General features: G+C 35.3%; 2 protein-coding genes across 2 annotated transcripts; one reads left to right on the top strand and one right to left on the bottom strand.

Moving 5' to 3' along the window:
- Window positions 1-21: 21 nt before the first annotated feature.
- Window positions 22-10,234, top strand: LOC128553655 (uncharacterized). Its single transcript, XM_053534832.1, has 3 exons — window positions 22-43; window positions 4,176-4,306; window positions 5,409-10,234. The coding sequence occupies exons 1-3, from the start codon at window positions 22-24 to the stop codon at window positions 6,576-6,578; spliced, it is 1,323 nt and encodes a 440-aa protein (XP_053390807.1). The 3' UTR covers window positions 6,579-10,234.
- A 355-nt stretch (window positions 10,235-10,589) lies between these two features.
- LOC128553654 (bifunctional 3'-5' exonuclease/ATP-dependent helicase WRN-like) lies at window positions 10,590-19,303 on the bottom strand. Its single transcript, XM_053534831.1, has 3 exons — window positions 18,817-19,303; window positions 14,590-14,749; window positions 10,590-12,779 (listed from the first exon to the last, which is right to left on the bottom strand). The coding sequence occupies exons 1-3, from the start codon at window positions 19,115-19,117 to the stop codon at window positions 11,843-11,845; spliced, it is 1,398 nt and encodes a 465-aa protein (XP_053390806.1). The 5' UTR covers window positions 19,118-19,303; the 3' UTR covers window positions 10,590-11,842.
- Between the last annotated feature and the right edge of the window lie 418 nt (window positions 19,304-19,721).

Below are 19,721 nucleotides of genomic sequence, written 5' to 3'. Positions count from 1 at the left end.
AGTAAGTTTTGAAAGAGTATTATGTCTGTCACCACACAGTGGTGTGGGAAACATATTGATTTACTCATGTCTGTGTATGTATGTGTGTTTTTCTGTCTGGTTGTCTGTCACAATTGTTGTGAAACTCTAAGTCAAACATTTCTCATCCGATCTTCACCAAACTTCAACAAGATGTGTTTGACTATCACACTTTGGCAAAGTTCAATCACTAGCTTTTTACCTCGACTTTTCGAAGAAAAAGTATAGCTATTGTACTCGCGTCCGTGTCGTCGTCGCCATCTCCGTTAATTTTTTTGATAAAGTCAAATATCTCTGTTACTATTAAAGCTTTTGACTTGAAACTTTATATAGTTGTTTACTATCAAAGTCTACACCAGGAGATACAATTCCCATAACTCTGATTTGAATTTTGACAGAATTATGCCCGTTTTTAACTTAGAACTTTTGCTTAAAGTTTTTGATAAAGTCAAATATCTCTGTTACTATCAAAGCTTTTGACTTGAAACTTAAAATACTTGTTTACCATCAAAATGTACACCAGGAGAAACAATCCCCATAACTCTGATTTGAATTTTGACAGAATTATGTCCCTTTTTAACTTAGATTTTTTTTTTTTTTTTGATAAAGTCAAATATCTCGGTTACTATTAAAGCTTTTGACTTCAAACTCAAATAGTTATTTATAAAGTCTGCACCAGGAGACACAATTCCCATAACTATGATTTGAATTTGACAGAGTTATGTCCCTTTTTAACTTGGATTTTTTTAATGGCAAAGCTCTAATTCAGAGTGAAGCACTGAGAAAAGTTGAGCGCGTTGTCTTACGGACAGCTCTTGTTACTCTTCTCTGAGCTCCAAGTAGAGTATTTCTCATTTGATCTTTATCAAACTTGAAGAAAATGTGTTTGACAATAAGTCCTCGTCTAAGTTAAATAACTAGCCAAGTCGGCCCAGGCTCTTATGAATTATGGCCCTTGAATAACCGAAAACTGCCCTTTTTATACGCCCGTTTGAAAAACGGGACGTATTATGGGAACGCCCCTGGCGGGCGGGCGGGCGGCGTCCACAGACCTTGTCCGGAGCATATCTTCTACATGCATGAAGGGATTTTGATGAAACTTGGCACAGTTGTTCACCATCATGAGACGGAGTGTCATGCGCAAGAACCAGGTCCCTAGGTCTAAGGTCAAGGTCACACTTGGAGGTCAAAGGTCAAATTCAAGAATGACTTTGTCCGGAGCATATCTTCTTCATGCATAGAGGGATTTTGATGAAAGTTGGCACAATTGTTCATCATCATGAGAAGGAGTGTCATGCGCAAGAACCAGGTCCCTAGGTCTAAGGTCAAGGTCACACTTAGAGGTCAAAGGATACAAGAATGAAAACTTTGTCCGGAGCATTTCTTCTTCATGCATAGAGGGATTTTGATATAACTTGGCACAAATGTTCACCACCATGAGGCGGAGTGTCATGCGCAGGAACCAGGTCTCTAGGTCTAAGGTCAAGGTCACACTTAGAGGTCAAAGGATACAAGAATGAAAACCTTGTCCGGAGCATTTCTTCTTCATGCATAGAGGGATTTTGATATAACTTGGCACAAATGTTCACCACCACAAGACGTAGTGTCATGCGCAAGAACCAGGTCCCTAGGTCTAAGGTCAAGGTCACACTTAGAGGCCAAAGGTCAGATACAAGAATGACTTTGTCCGAAGCATTTCTTCTTCATGCATGGAGGGATTTTGATGTAACTTGACACAATTATACACCATCATGGGACGAAGTGTCATGCGCAGTTCCCTTCTTTAGAATTACTTCCCTTTGTTGTTACTATAAATAGCTTATATTGTAACTTTTTCATTACTAGTCGTAGGGAAAAATCGAGACCACTTTTCTGTAGTACAACATGCATGCTACATCCAATTTTGAGGTGTATTTTGACCAGTCTCTACCTGGTAAAGATTTTTGTGTGGACTTACAATTTTTTTTTGATTTTTTTTTTTTTTTTTTTTTTTTTTTTTTTTTTTTTTTAAGATTAACTTCCCTTAGTTGTTACTATAAATAACTTATATTGTAACTTTTTTATAATTGACCGTAGGGAAAAACCAAGACCACTTTTCTGTGGTACAACATAGATGTTACTTTCCAATTTTAGGTGTATTTTAAGGTATCTCTACCTGGTAAGGAGTTTTTTTGTGGACTTAGAAAAACAAAACACTTAGTTATTACTAAACAACCACAAAATTAAAATTCCATTTGCAAATACAGGTGCTAGAGTAAAGAAATTTGCTGTGACGGGCGTATATTGTGACATTCTTGCACTCTTGTTACTCTTCTTCACGCTCTAACTTGAACATTTCTCATACGATCTTAACCAAACTTATCCAGGCAAGTTGGATAAGTAGCAAAATTGGCTGAGGCACTTCGGAATTATAGCTTTTGAATTACCCAGAGTAGGCCTTTTACTCTTAAAGGTATATTAAAAGTTTTGTAGTTAGTAAACAGTATATAAAGACTGACTTCTTATTTTTCATTTATGTCATTAGGCAGTTGTGGGAGACATGCGCAAAAGCAGCTCCAGTTTATTTAGCTTTTCATTGTTGGCTTGACTATATGGAGAGTTATCCTACTCGCCCTGGCATCAACGTTTGCATTATTGGTTTAAGTTTTTATTCACTCTCTCTTTATCTCTGTAACTATAATAACAGAGATAGAGTGATGGTGCACCAAAACTTTAAGTGGGATAATTCATTAAATATAGGAGCAAATGTTACGGCCATTGTGCTATTTGATGTTTGTTTCTTTGTTTGTTTCTTCTGGGTTTAGTGCCGTTTTTCAACAGTATTTCAGTCATAGATGTGGGTGATGATGAGGATTTTATTAAAGAGAAGTCCTATAGTTTTTAGCTCACGATAGCCAAAGGCTCATGGTGAGCTTTTCTGACTGCTCAATGTCCATCATCCCTCGAGCATCTGTCAACATTTTCAAAAAAAAATCTTCTTGAAAACCACTGGGCAGAATAACACCAAACTTCACAGGAATGATCCTTGGGTGGCCCCTTTTCAAAATTGTTCTAAGAATTGAATTCCATGCGGAACTCTGGTTGCGATGGCAACTGAAGGGAAAAACTTAAAAATATTTCTTGTCCAAAACCACAGGGCTTTGATATCTGGTGTGTAGCATCATATAGTGGTCCTCTAACAAAATTATTCAAATAATCCCCCTAGTGTCAAATATGGCCCCGCTTTGAAAATATTCGTGTACAGAACCACATGGCCTAGGGCTTTGATATTTGGTATGTAGCATCATCTAGTGGTTCCCTACCAAGATTATTCAAATTATCCCCCTAGGGTCAAATATGGCCCCGCCCCGGGGGTCCCAAGTTTTCCATAGACTTATATACATGTAGGAACAAAAGTTTAAAAATCTTCTTGTCTGAAACCACAACACTTAGACCTTTGATATTTTGTTTGTAGCATTGTCTTATGGTCCTCAACCAAAATTGTTCAAATTGTACCCCTTGGGTGAAAAGAGGCCCTGCCCTGGGGGTCCCAAGTTTTATATAGACTTATATAGGAAAAAGCTTTAAAAATCTTCTTGTCTGAAACCATACGACCTAGGCTTTTGATATTTGGTATGACACATTGTCTAGAAGTCCTCTACCAAAATTGTTTAAATTATGCCAATGGGGTTAAAAGAGGCCCGCCCTGGGGTCACTTAGTTATTATGTTATATAGGAAAAATACTTAAAAAATCATCTGATCCTATTTCCAAGACTGTTTAATTATAATTACCTGATGACCCTAAGTAATATGATGTCACTTGACTGTGACCTTCACCTACTGACCTGCTTTCTTGTTTTTTAAGATGCAGCCTTGAAATTTTGATGACATACACAGTTTTGCACACAAATCGTAAAACACTGAATATCATTGACCATGAATGTGACCTACTGAATTTCTTAATATTTTATCATCAGTTTGACATTTGAAACATGTAGCTCATATTACTCAGGTGAGCGATCCAGGAACATCATGACCCTCTTGTATTTTACATTATTATATTGTGATAGGGGATTTCTTTTTAATAAACGTACATTTTCTCATGTGTATGTGTTATGAGCACACGTTATTTTGTATTTAGCATAAATAACATTTCAATATGTCTTTGTTGTTAAAGGTGATAGGCTAACTGATGAAAGAATTCAACTTGCACAAAAAGCAATGAGCAATGCCGACAGTGGGTTGGAACGACTAGAGGGTTTTATTTTGAAAATTGAGGATTTTCATAGGTTGATGAATTTCCTAGAGGTGAGATTTGTTTTTTCATTATGTCTCCCACCAATGTGACTTAAGTACTTGATATTCTAAACGAAGATCTGAGAACGACCAATTCACATACGTCTTCTGTATATTTTTGATTTCCAGTATTGCTATTTTTATTTATACCAATCAGACGACTTGTTCGAATGTCAAAAGCGTGTTTTAACAGAAACAATCATATAAGAATTGCACTTATTCGGCCTCACTCTGACTTTATACACTAGCCTTTATTTTGACTTACATATAGTAAATACTAGTACTTTGGACTATTAAATATCATACAGTTATTGACTTATGCCGAGGTCAGTATGTTTTTTTTATGGACCTGTTAAAATGATTTTGACCGATAATGCAGTCTGAGGTCAGTATGATTTTTATAGGTCCGTAAACATACATATTGACCTCAAAGTAAGTCTATGATAAATGAAAAATCTGATGATAAACTCTGACAGAAAATGAGGATTTTTTTACCTGTAACTTTTTTATGTCTGCAAGTTGTTATCAGTGGTAGGTATCAAAATAAAGCTTAACAGTTACTGAAAAAATTTACATAATTCAAATTTATATTTAGTAAGCAAGCTCAGACGAAGTGAGGTCCTGAAATGGATATGTAAAATGGGGACTGTATGTACATTTTACCATTTTGTCATTTACAAAATTTTCTCCATAGTATTATCTTGAGACCTTCCTAAAAATGCTGCAACGGTAATTCTGGATCAAGTACTGAGAAGTGGCCCAATGTCAGACCTTCATATGGGTTGACATTGAGCATGCGCAAAAAATCCTTTTCGCCAGTAATTTTGGATAAATAATTTTTAAAGAGATAAATTTAAGTCATTTATTTTTTCAGACTATTTACCAATTCTGTTTCTGTTTACACCAGTTGGTGTTGTAAGTGTTTGCTATTAGACGGGTTGTTCTTTTATAGTTAAGTAACCAATTACAATAAAATAATTCAAAGGTGGTTGGCTTAATCATCTGTCAGAGTTTATCATCCAGTATTTAATGTCTGTTTAATCCATTAACAATATCTGACCATTTTTTTTTCAGACCCGTTTATTTCTTTAAATTCCATTGTTAACTTTTGCAGGCCATTCATAGAACCACATACAACACAGAACCATCCAGAGACAGAGGAACAATTTATTATTACAGAAACTTCCTGAATGCAAGGAATGTTAAAGGAGAGGTGAAAAATTCATATAGAGCTTATAAACATCTTTATTATACAGTGTTTGATGCTATGTGCTGTGTTTTATTTTTGAATAATTTTGGACTCGATAATGCTGAATCTGAGATACCTTTGCCTAAGGATTTTGATGGGTGGACTAATGAGTGTAAAATAAACTGGATTAATTCTGTATGCAGAAATCTAGTGAACAAAGCCTTTTTTGAAGATGATATGTTTATGGAGTTGAGAGAAATCCTAACAAATCCAGACCATGAGGAAAATTACTGGATTAGCTCGCTTGAAAATGATAGATTCAAATGTCATTTCTGTAACAGCTCGTACTCATATGTAGATTCTTTAAAAGCTCATGAAAAAAATGAACATGCATTTCAACCGTCTAAGCAAAATTCTGACAAAACGTTGAAAAAAGAAGCATCTGATGAATTACATGACTATGTGCTTTCTCTGTTCAGACTGACTGCTTTGCATAAAAATCTAGATTCAGCAGTTGATATGGGAGATGGTTATAGGGTTGTAAGAAGTGCAAAATATGAAACCCCCATTTATAATAAAACCCATAAAATCAAATATTTCATTGGTAGTGTTCATTTAACTGCAATGGTGTCTGGAACTCTGCCTGTTCATCAGACTAAACGTCTCATTGCCAACAGGTTTATTAACATATCTGGGGGTAAAAACAGCAATATTTCTCTTGATGAATATGTTGAAATTCTAAATAGGGACACCAAAAACACTTGCTCAGGATTCCAAACAAAAGAAAGCATTATTAAGCATTCAAAGGAATTTCCGCATTTAATAAATGCTGTAAAACATGTAGATGACATTTGTAACATTCGTGGCAGAAAAGGTTACCATACACTGCCATCATACCGAGATGATGTAAAGAGAGTTGTTGCCGATTTGCTGAGTGTTGATGCTTTCACTGATCATCAGGATCGTAAACTAGTTTGTAGAAAACTTGTCCAAGCAAACAATCCTTTCAAAGATTGTTACAAAGGTTTGTCAGAAATGATTGTAAGACACAGGCCAGTGTTGCCTTTCAGAAGGTTTAGGAACAAACATTTGTAAACCAACTTAAAAGTAGAGCTGCTTTTCAGAAAAGTGCATGTCTCCCACAACTGGCTAATAATTCAATAGTAAGTCAGTCTTTATATACTGTGTACTCACTACAAATATACCTTTGAAGAGTAAAAAGGATGCTTTTGGGTTATTCAAGGGCCATAATTCACAAGTGCCTAAGGCAATTTGGCTAGTTATGAAACTTGGCTGAGGAGTTATAGACAAACACATTTTTTAAGTTTGGTGAAGGTCGGATGAGAAATGTTCGATTTAGAGCGCAGACAAGAGTAAAAAAGGCCGATTTTCAGTAATTCAAGGGCCATAATTCCAAAGTGCCTAGGTCAGTTTGGCTAGTTATCAAACTTGGCAGAGGACTTGTTGACAAACAGATTTTGTTTAAGTTTGGTGAAGATCTGTTCGTCCGTAACATTTCATGTCTGCTCTGTACCTCCTAAACCCTTTGAAGAATTTTCATGAAACTTAGATCAAATGATCACCTCATCAAGATGTGCAGAACCCATGAGTCAGCCAGACTGGAGGTCAGTCCCGTTTAAATGACATCTGCTTAATTGGTTGTTCACAATAAATGAATCAGTGAAACATGTTATTAAAGTAAAATTGTACAATGTGAAAAAATCAGACAACTTTATCTTTATTGTATTTATTCACATTGTACAATTTTACGTTAATATGTTTCACTGAATCATTTATTGAATGATGGATTAAGCAAATGTATTTTTAAAGGGACTGACCTCCAGATTTAGTAAGATATCTTTATTTTTGGAAATGTTTGAAAATTTTGCAGTTGTAAATAAACTAAATTTGCATTAGTCGATATTTTAGTAGTTTTGTTTTTCATGTATAAGGCTTTGTTCACTAGATTTCTGCACACAAACTTTAAGAATTTTTTCACTTCAGTTACATGCTGTGTTATTTAGTCCCCTATTTGTTGAAACCCATTTTCAGGGACTATAAGAATGCTGTTTTCCGTCATTCCGGTCATTCCTGCAATTTTGTTATTCATGCAGGGATATCAATATTACTTGGCAAAAATGTTTCCCATGATGAGATGACGTGTCCTGTGCAAAATCTGGACCTTGGATCAAAGGTCAAGGTCACAATTGCATGTCAAAGGTCAACAGGGCTTTTTTCCTGTCCGGTCTATAACTCTGCCACCCATGAAGGTATTTTAATATTACTAGGCACAAATGTACCTGATAATAAGATGATGTCTCATGTGCAAATTTCAAACCCCTACCTCAAAGGTCAAGGTCATACATTGCAGTCAAATGTTAACATGGCATAAACAGAGTCTGTTTCCTGTCTGGTCCATAACTCTGTCACTCATGAAGGGATTTTAATATTACTTGGCACAAATGTTCCCCATAGATTGAGATGATGTGTCATGCTCCAAACCCACACCCTTTCTTTAAAGGTCATGGTCACAAGTGGAGGTCAAAGGTCAATATGTTTTTGTCCTCTCTGGTCCAGAACTCTGTCATCCCTTCAGGGATTACAATATATATCTTGGTATAAATGTTTCCCATGAAGAGGTGATGTGTCATGTGAAACACCAGCTTAACGGCCATGGTCATAATTGGCGGTCAAAGGTCAACAGGGCTTTTTTCCTGTCCTGTTCATAACTCTGCCATCCATGAAGGAATTTTAACATTGCTTGGGACAAATGTTCCCAATAATGAGACAACATGTCATGCACAAAATCCGGACTCCTATTTAAGGTCAAGGTCACAGTTGGAGGTCAAAGGTCAATAGCATTTATTTCCTGTCGGGTTCAGAATTTTGTCATCCATCTAGGGATAACAATATTACTTGGCATAAATGTTCCCCTGCATGAGATAATGTGTCATGCCCAACACCTTGGCCATTAGCTGAAAGGTCAAGGTCACATTTAGAGGTCAAAATTACTGAAGGAATGCACTAATTAGGTCCCACAACTCTACTTTTCATTTCTTTTTCAAATTTATGCCATTTTTTCCAAGTAGCAGTCTTTGGTGAAGTTTTTTAGCTCACCATAGCCAAAGGCTCACGGTGAGCTATTCTGATCACTCACCGTCCGGCATCTGTTGTCCGTAAACTTTTACTTTAAACGACATCTCCTCATAAACCGCTAGGCCAATTTCATCTAAACTTCACAGGAATGTTCCTTGGCTGAAGCTCTACTAAAATTGTTCAAAGAATTGAATTTCATGCAGAACTCTGGTTGCTATGGCAACCGAAAGGAAAATCATTAAAAATCTTCTTCTGAATAACCAGAAGCCGTAGAGCTTAGATATTTGGTATGAAGCATTGCCTAGTGGACTTCTACCAAATTTTTTCAAATCATGACCCCGGGGTCAAAATTTACCCCGCCCCAGGGGCCATTTGATTTTACATAGGAAATTCTTAAAACATCTTCTCAAAAACCAAAAGCCCTAGAGGTTAGATATTTGACATTTGACATTGCCTAATGGACCTCTACTAAATTTGTTCAAATCATGATCCCGGGGTCAAAATTGACCCCGCCCAAGGGGTCACTTGATTTTACATAGCAAAATCTTCAAAAAAATTCTAAAAATAAACCAGAATGCCTAGAGCTTAGATATTTCACATGTAGCATTGCCTAATAGACCTCTACAAAATTTGTTCAAATCGTGACCCAAGGGGTCAAATTGACCCGCCCCATAGGGTTACTTGATGGTACATAGAAAAATCTTCAAAGTTTTCTAAAAATAAACCAGAAGGCTTAGATCTTAGATATTTGACATGTAGCATTGCCTGGTGGACCTCTACAAAATTTGTTCAAATTATGACCCCCGGGGTCAAAATTTACCCCGCCCCAGGGGTCACTTGATTTTACATAGGAAAATCTTCAAAAAATTTCTAAAAATAAACCAGAAGGCCTAGAGCTTAGATATTTGACATGTAGCTTTGCCTAGTGGACCTCTACAAAATTTGTCCAATCTTGACTCCCCAGGGTCAAATTTACCCAGCCCCAGGGATTACCTGATTGTACATAGGGAAATCTTCATAAATTTGCCTAGTAGACTTCTAGAAACTTTGTTCAAATCATGACCTCCGGGGTAAAATTGGTCCCGCCCCAGGGGTTACTTGATTGTTCATCGGAAAATCTTCCAGAAACGTTATAAAAATCATCAGTTTGACATTTGAAACATTTAGCTCGTATTACTCGGGTGAGCGATCCAGGGTCATCATGACCCTCTTGTTTTGTATGTAAGATGGTATCTAAGTATCCACTAATGGAAAGGGATTTAAACTTCACACAACTTCACTTCAATGTCAGGATCTGACATGCACTGTGCATGTCCTATAACTCTACTTTGCATTTTTTCAAAATGTATGCCCCTTTTTTCACTTAACAATTTGCAGTTAAATTATTATGCTGTATGTAAGGTGGTATCTCAGTATCCACTAATGGGAATTTGATTAAAATTTCACACATTTGTCCACTGTCATGAGCTGATAAGGTCTGTGCAGTTTCTATAACATTTTTTCAAATTTTTACATAATTATGCCCCTTTTGTATTCATTCAATTGACAGGACTGTTAAAGAGTCAATTATTGCTGTCCTCTGACAGCTCTTGTTTATAATTGGCCCAAAAAATTCCATATGAGTATTTGCTATGATGGGCATATATTGTGACATTGTAGCACCCTTGTTTATAAATTTATAATAGATGTTATGAAACAATCAACAAATGTACGTTTCTGTATATTCAATTTAATCCAATTGTTTTGTTATTACATATTGATTGTATAGATATTGTTAATACATCATTAACAGATATTAGTTTATTATGCTTTTTGCTATTGAGAAAATTAGGTACCTCTCAGTAGGGGACTTTGTATAGCATGACAATACTTCATTCACTTGTTAAGAATAAAGACTGCAGCTTATTAATATATTTTGAATAATTCAAGATGCTTGCACCTTTGAATGAAAGTACAGTTTTACTGCCACAGTCTATACAGTATATGAGTCTGTCTGCTCAGCCTACATCTATAAAATAGGGGTTCAGAGTATCCTTGACGGTTTTATAAAAAAAATTGTGTATGAAAGTATTTTTCCTCCACCTTTGATTTACGTGGTGAAGTTTGCAGTTACTTGCAGAGAACAGGTTTGTACTGGTACAGAATCCATTTCTTATGCCCTCCCCGCCATCCCCCACCCCCACTTTGAAGAAGGAAGGGTATATTGTTTTGGAGATGTTGGTCAGTCTGTCGGACGGTTGGTACGTAGACCAATTAGTTTCCGGATGATAACTCAAGAACGCTTGAGCCTAGGATCAAGAAAGTTAAGAGGGAGGTTGGGCATGACCAACAGATGACACCTACTGATTTTCAGGTCAATCACACCACAAAGGTCAAGGTCACACTGGCCTTGAACAGTTAAACGTTTCCAGATGATAAGTAATGACCGCTTTGGCATACGGTCATGAACGTTTAAAGGGACCTTGATCATGACCAGCAAATAACCCTTCTGATTTTGAGGCTAGTAGGTCAAAGTTTAAGGTCACAGTGACCCAGAACAGTTAAATGGTTTCTGTATATTAACTCAAGAACGCTTGCGTTTAGGTAAATGAAAGGTGATAGGGAGGATGGTAATGACCAGTAGAAGACCCCTATTGATTTTGAGGTCAGTTTGGCAAAGGTTAAGGCCACAGTGACCTGGAACAGTTAAGACGGTTTCCGGATTATGACTCAAGAGCACTTGTGCCTAGGATCATGAACCATTGATTTTGAGGCCAGTACATCAAAGGTCAAGGTCACAGTAACCCAGAACAGTTAAATGGTTTCCATATGATAACTCAAGAACTCTTGTGCCTTGGATCTTGAAATTTGATAGGGAAGTTGGTCAGAACTAGCAGATGACTATTGATTTTGATGAAAAGGAAATAGGGGCTATAAAAGTTCCTAGTGAAATGCCAGTAAGTTGTGGTGTGTTACCCAAAAATTGGGTATATTTGATCTTGTCGGCACAATCAATTTTGATCTACAAAACTTACCACTTGGGGTATATAAGAATGAATACCCTGTTATTCTATTCAGAATATATTCTAGCATTGAAAAAGTATGTTATCAGCCTTTGTTCTATGTACACAAAATTCTGAAAATGAGCATATATTTTATTTACTTTGGACTTATTTTGGCTATACCACAGAAGCATATTTTTGACTGAATTACTGATGCCTTAACTGCCCACTGTTACATAACTGTATTACTGTTGAAAAATGGCCTGAAACCCAGAACAAAGTTCAGTATATTGACAGTTCCTCCATCTCCCAGTCACTGAAATCATATTCTGGATCAGAATATTCATATGAAATTGTACTGCTATTGTCAGTTAAGTTTTCATGTTCTATGTCATTGTTATTTGACATGAACAATTTTTCCAGTGAAGTTGATGAGCATTTACCACATGTGCACGATTTCTCACAGAAATCACAGCACAGATGGTTGCCTGTTTCATTTCGTAAAATCTTTTGTTCCTTCTTTGTTAGAAATTCAGATATTGCAGCCATGCGTCTGCAGCTTTTTGTTTTGAAAACCATTTTGACATCTTCATCAGCTGATCTTAAATGATATGAATTATAGGCAAGGATGGCAGTTGAATTGGAACCGTCACGACCAATGCGTCCAACTTGTTGCCAGAAATCGGTGACTGTATAGGGAGCCCCATAAATAATCACATTGTTACAGTTTACTATGTCAATGCCCATGCCCAAAGCATTTGTAGCAATTATTACAAAGTTGCCGTTGTGTTCCTTTAATTTGTCCAGTATTTCTTCTTTGTTTTTACTTGGTGTTTCAGAATGATACATGCCAATAAATGTTAAGGTGTTTATTGCTTCACTGGTAAGGTAGTTATAAATAAGTGAAACATCTTTAATTGAGGAACAGTAGATTAATGTTCTAGGCATCATGTTTTCCTGGAGAGCATCAACAACTTTTAAGAAATCATTTTCAATGCTAATGACTTTATGTACTAACATTTTAATATTTGATCTGTTAGGAGACACTTTCACAATAACTGTATCTCCTTTCATGTTTAGTGTTTTCATAACTTTTTTGTAATGAGACTTTTTACATGTTGCACTAAGTGCCAATATAGAAGCTGAAGGGAAGAAAGATCTGAGCTCCCATAAGTGACTGAACCACTTCCTGAATGCTTTACCTGTGTCATCTTCATCCCTGAAAGAAAAAAATAGTATTTCAAATAACAAAAATGTTTACTATATTTAACCTGAAAATGTACAGATCTGGTTAGTTATGATGATTTGTGTTGTTTATTTTTCTCTGGGGTGTATGAGGGAGTGGTTGAATTATATTTGTGTCATTATTTATTGCAATAACTTCATGTGTATTATGTTTATGTAAAGTATGGGTAACCTGCAAAGAAAACTTTAAATAATCAGTGCATTGTACTTTTTAACTGTTTGTTTACCTTAAAGATTTGCAATATTTTTTATTGAATTGTCATTGACATTGTATACACTGAACGAAACAGCTTACTGGAGATTTGATATTTTGCCAATATCCTAAGTATTTCTGAAAGTCTAGGTTTTACGAAATTTAGAACCGTATTGATTTTGAGGTCAGTAGGCCAAAGGTCAAGGTCACAGTGACCCAAAACAGTGGAACATTTGTTCAAAATAACTAGTAAATACTTTGGTATAACATCACATTTGACATGGATGTAACATAAGACAAGTAAATGACTTGTGAGGTTTGTATAATACAATTCAATGCACAGTAACCAAATAACTTCTGTTCCATGTGCAATTAATGAATGCATTAAGGTTGGGCATTTTGTGTTTTATAAGCTATTATACTTGCTATTATATTGATTTGCTTTATATTTAATGTAGTTATTTCTTATTATCACCCACATCATAATACAGAAGGATATTGCACCAAGTTTCCTGAATATTCCCCCATTTTTAATTAGAATTTGGTGCACCACTTAACTTAACTAAATCTTAGTTAAATTGATTACTAAATGGATTTTATTTTAACTTAATAACAGTTCATCCATATCATCACCCAGTCTTATGATAGAACAGCCACAAATCTGTCATAAATGTTTAATTAATTAAGCCCCCATGGTACTCAGAATATAAGGTTTATTTTGAAGCATTGTAAGTTAGCTCTGTTTTTGCCTAAAAAACTTTCTTTAACATTTCAGTATTTTAAGTAATTGCTGTGCTATATCCACATCATTGCGCGTAAGTGCCATAAGTCTGTACCGAATAGTTAATGAATGAGCCCTTCCTTTTAATAAATTTCAAATTAAATCTTTCATGCACTTTCACTTATTCTAAGTTATTTCATTTTCATTCTCATCACAATACCAAAATGCATATATTTCATGAATTATGTATTTTGTTTTTAAATATTGATGTTCCTGAAACGTTTTTATATAAACTAATTGGCGTCATTTTTACCATATTGGCAAAAAAAGCATTTGAGATGGCTGGAGTAGTTCTTTTATTCAGTAGGGTACAATACTAGTGCATATAAAAAATACTTTGCTTACTTTACTGAATAATTGTGTTATTCATTTGTGTAAATCACTTTTTGAGCATGTGTATGTTGATTCTGTTGTTTCTGTTAGTAAATGCAATGTTTTGTAAGAATGTATGCATGTCGTGATATAATAATAAATATGTAACCGTGCCACTAATTTGTTTCTATAGCAATGACACTTGAGGATTGAACTTTATTTTCCTATATTTGGAAAATGGACTAGTCCATCAATTTCTTTGAGCATTATAACTTACAATTTAAAGCATTAATCACTGAAAATGTACTGACTGAATACCAAAGAGTGCAAACCATGTATGTGCAGGCTGATCTAGGTCTGTACTGGTTGCAAGTCAGCAAAATCTGTTTCCGCCAGAAAGATTTGCATAAAAACAAAATTTTACAAAAAATGTATTCTTATTAAAAATTACACACATTAATCATTAATATAATGTTATCCTGTATATATAAAACATACCATGATGTGATTGTGTGAAATTCATCTACAACAATTGTAGATACGTTGAAGGTCTTTATAACATTTCTCCATGAATCATCACCAACCAGATGCTCTGGTGAACCAAACAGATAGTCAAACTTCCCCTCCTTTATCAGCAAATCACTTTCTTCACTTTCACCTTAAATAAATAGCTTAATATTTACAGGTACATTGAAATAGTCATATAATATACAGCTTCCAAATGTATACCTCCCTTCACACAAACCTACCAATTAAGTCTGAGGCAATCCATGGTATTGGTTTAAACAATCCTGTTTAGCCGTTTGTGTAATTTTGTTACAAATTAAATTAATCATTTTTAAAAAATAAAAGCAATGCTTTCGTCAGGCCTGGGACCTCCCCATAACAAGTAGTTTAAAAACATGTCTGGGTTGCTCTACCAACTGAGCTACCTGACGGCATTAGCATTGTCTTCATTTAAATACTTCTGTACTTTTAGCAATACTTTAATTGCATTGTTCCATACTTTGTGAAAATGCCTCAGTGTGTACTAGTCAAAGAAAGAAAGGCTGTGTGTTAACAGGGTTTTTTTCCGGCTGTTTTTATAGCCGTTATTGGGCTATATTCCCAATGCCAAAAAGTATGTTTTTTTCCCAAAATGAGTGCAAAAATTCCCAATCTACATCCTGAAAAAAAATTCATCGAAATTGCACAAACACTGACCAAATTATGGACAATTTTGTAATGGAAGTATGTTAAAAAGGTTGTACAATGTGAAACAAATGTTACAGTATGAGAAAATGCTTTTAACACATCTTTTCTATATCCTATGGGACTAATTATTTCCAAATTTGGAACATTTACACGTCAAAATTCCCAATTTTGTGGGTATAGGCTATGTTCCCAAATTAACTAGAAAAAACCCTGGTGTAGCATTGTGAAAGTTCCTTTAGTGTAATTTTTAGGCAAACCATAGTTAATGAATAAAGTACTTGCATTATTGTATAAAAGCGTTATTCTTCACCCACACAGATGTAATTTTCTGGGAGACTGAACTGTTTCACTAGCAGTATATATATATTTTTTCACTCAAAGGGCATCATGTTTTTGTGTACCATTGGCGTGAGTTTTCCACAATTTACCTCAGTACTAATATTTAAAATTGCGTTAGATTTATTTTGTTTGATTAATGGCACCAACAGTTGTAAATGACTATTCTGAATGAATACTAGCCAATATCCAGCACCTGAAGAACTTGCCACATTGAAACAATAACTTTACATGACTGTGTACTGTGATTTATTCTCCATTATTCTGGTCCTTTAAGTTTATATGTTAACATTGCCTGGTATAAAACATCTGAACATCAAATTATTTTGATTGATGGAAGTGGCTCTTCTTACGGTCGCGTAGGAATAGCCTCACAGGCTATTCTTACAGCTCTCCCGTAAGAATAGTGAAAAGCCCGCCTGTGGCTATTCCTACGGCTCTTTGTAATATTTTTGTCGTAACTGTAAAATACCTATTTAAGCGGAAATTGACAGAAAAAGAGTGTTGGTTGTATAGATGTAGATGTTAATACGTGTACATGATTTTAATATTGAAACACTAAAAATATTTACCAAGCGTTTTCAACTAAACCAGTTAGAGAATTATTCATCTATGTTTCGTTTGTATGCATGCAAATTTTTCAAAACAGCACGAATCTCTCACCACCCACTCTAAACATGTTAATTGACCTTTAATTTATTTTTATACTTAGTTTAAACATATTTTATTTCAGTTAAACATGAAACATTTACAGAACATTAGTTAGGAATTGGACGTTTGTCACAGATCAGCTTGACATGTTTGCAGCAATTCAAACCTGACAAAATTATTTGTAACACAATGACCAAGTGTGTTTACACGTAATTTCCGAAATCGGTTGAAAATATATCAGTTGAATGACTTCAGTACTATGTAATACAGGGTTCTCCCCAGGCCAGTTAAGTAGAGATAGTACCTAAGTTTTTCAAATCATAGGTTTGAAGTTAAAAAGCTTTGAAATGAAGAGAAATGTCCATATATTTCTCAAAAACAGAAATATAGACAATATTTTAACCAGAAGTGCGGAGTTATGAGCATTTAATATTTTCATGATAACGAAAATTTTGTGATCAAGGAAATGTAACTCTTCTTGAACATGGAGAGCATAAACATCAAAGGGACATAATATAGTCAGTATTTTCTAATTGGGTGCATTTGATTTAACATTCAACTTTGATCTGGATTGCTAAATACTGATCCATGATACTGTGTGCTAAAAATTTAGAACATCTGGAACAGTCTATTAACAGCAAAACTATGCATTAGCAGAATCTAAATAGAGTTAAGCTCTAACTGGGACTCGAACCCAGGACCTCTCACCCCTAAGGCAGACACTCTACCACTTCCCTATAACAGCAGTAGCTAATAGCTATGCAGTTTAATTGCTGGATTACATTGCGTGAACTGGAACACTAATCGGTGAACTCCGGATTATCGGCGTATTCGCTTTGTTACCTAACGGCAATTTTTGTGTAAAGAAAAAATATAATCTAATGCTGCCAACGTCATAATTGGTCAAATCTGCCCAAATTTCTCTGACGTGTTGTTCAGAGTATGAACTTACTAACTGGCAGTACCAGTGAAATATTACTTACACTGAATCTTTTATATTTGCCCTTTTTGCAGCTGCCGAACGGCAAAGACGATGAGATTTGTCCAAATATAAGTAATTATTTTACCAGTTTTGAGAGGATTTCAATTGATGGGAAATTACAGTTACAAACTAAATACCTTTCTGCAACACATGGAGTCATTAGCATTCACTGTCAATCAGTATTATGACTGAGATCGACTGTCATTCATTCATTTCAAAGTTTCATAGACAGAGTCCGTTGTTTACATTTTTATCGTAACCGGTGCACTTGTAAAAATCACTTTAGTTTGAAAAATCAAAGTATGCGAAGAGCTATGGTACGGTCTCTAAGTTAAGCATAGCGCACCCGCTATCCTTTAATGACAGAACCATACAATCCGCTACTCTTTGATCCCCCCGCTATCCCTTTAACACAGACCTTTAAAAGTTTACCAATAATGTAATACACATAACTGATAAAGCATGTCTAAAATTAGCCTGAAGCTACAGCTGACATATTTTTAGGAGAAAAATCGATACTGTGTCACTCAGCACCCAAAGAAGTGAGAAATGACGTAATAATTGTACATTGATTGGATTATGGACACAGTTGTCGGCGTCTTGTTTGAAACTTCTTTGAAACAATTTTTGTGAATTGATTAAGGAGTTTTAGTGAATATATGATGAAAACAATTGGAAATGTTGGTGTTTAACTTTGTCAAACTGTTAATCTCGGGAAAGGATTATTAAAGAAGATGTCTTTGAACTTTCAGGTGAGTAAATGATTAAAGTAATTAAATTGTTATAGACAAAGAAGCAATTTTGTTTTTGAGTAAATAATTAAGTAATTGCATTGTTGTATCAAGATTTAAAATGAAGTAGATAATATTTTTAATGTTCCTGCATCCACCGCAGGTACTACACAACACTAATTTTTTTTTAAAAAATACAGTATTAAAAAAAATGAATGGTATCTTTCAGTCAGAGATAGATTAATTCTTGTATTAGCTCTACAACAAAATGTTGCTGGTTTTGCTGTTGATGTTTGTTACATTCTATTACTAGTAATGCCATGGTCATTTTCTACTTTCAGACTGTGAGAGGGTTTTCTTCACTGAAGAGAATAAAAACAACACATAGGTCAAGACTGATCAACACAACACTGAACTGTCTGTTAATAATTGCCATTCAAGAACCTAAATTGGAAGACTTTTAATTTGAACATTCTGTAGAGTTGTGGAGAAGCCAAGAAGATGTGTGATATAAACTTTAGTGCCTTGCAAATAACTGTGAACTGTGACAATGAGATGAAAGTGATGTAATGAAAGTAATTTATTATATAATGTATGTGACTACTACACACAGTACAGTATTGCAATAAAAACTGCAGTAGGAATAGCAACCTGCAGGTTTTTCACTGTTCTTACGGGAGAGCCGTAAGAATAGCCTGCGAGGCTATTCCTACGTGACCGTACGAATAGCCACTGCCTTGATTGATAAGCCACATGTATACACATTTTCATAAAACAAAAGAGAAAATACATATATCTATTAAATAAAGGAAACAAAAGATAAAAACTAACCTAAATAAAATGCTGATACGTCAGGTATTTCTCTTAGTCGCCCGACCTGGTCCATCATTAATGAAATAAGAGGACAGCATACAATTATCTTTGGTGACGGTACTGTCCGGCTACCATTCCACTTCCGCTCTACCAAAGATAACACTTGGTATGGCAGAGATTTCCCAAAACCTGTCGGGAGAACCCCAACACAGTCTTTACCTGACCATATCGCATCAAATATTATTCTTTGCTCTGGTTTAAACTTGTCAATTTTAAATTTTTTCAAAGCATCGTGTAACAATTCATCGATCGTCGCCATTTTGATAGTTCTGCCTAATGCTTGTTGAAATGAGTTCTGTGATTGGTTCAAATAGAAATAAATTTGCGAAAATAAAAATAGCAATACTGGAAATCCAAAATCTACAGAAGACGAATGTGAATGGGTCGTTCTCAGATCTTCGTTTAGAAGATCAAGTACTTTAGTCAGATTGCTTTAATGCTAGACAACTGACTGGTTATACGATACAGCAGAACAGGTTGCAATTCATCGGAAAAATCACAGGACCATTCAGTCGGCTGATCAGTGTTATTTGGACGCTTTGTAAACAATTTTACATCGATAAAGGAATAAGGTCAGTAATTCGGTCGAAAATGTGCTTCCGTGGTGTAGTCGAAAGAAGTCCATAATAAATAGATCCTAATTTTCCCATTTTCAGCTTAAATTCGTGTAGAACGAGTGCTTTTACCACACTTTTTCGCTACTAGAATACATTCTGCATGAAATGGAACGGTTTTCATGTTCATACAACCCACATGGCAAGTTTTGCAGATCGAAACCGGAAGTAGGTGTTTATTGCGCGGAGGAGAGCAAATATGCGCCATTTTTAGGGTAGCAGACCACAACTGACTGGCATTTCACTAGG

This window comes from Mercenaria mercenaria, unplaced genomic scaffold, assembly GCF_021730395.1.
Source record: "Mercenaria mercenaria strain notata unplaced genomic scaffold, MADL_Memer_1 contig_4150, whole genome shotgun sequence".
Taxonomy (NCBI): Eukaryota; Metazoa; Mollusca; class Bivalvia; order Venerida; family Veneridae; genus Mercenaria; species Mercenaria mercenaria.
Note: the sequence above shows the minus strand (reverse complement) of the source record. Positions and strands in the feature narration are given on the sequence as shown.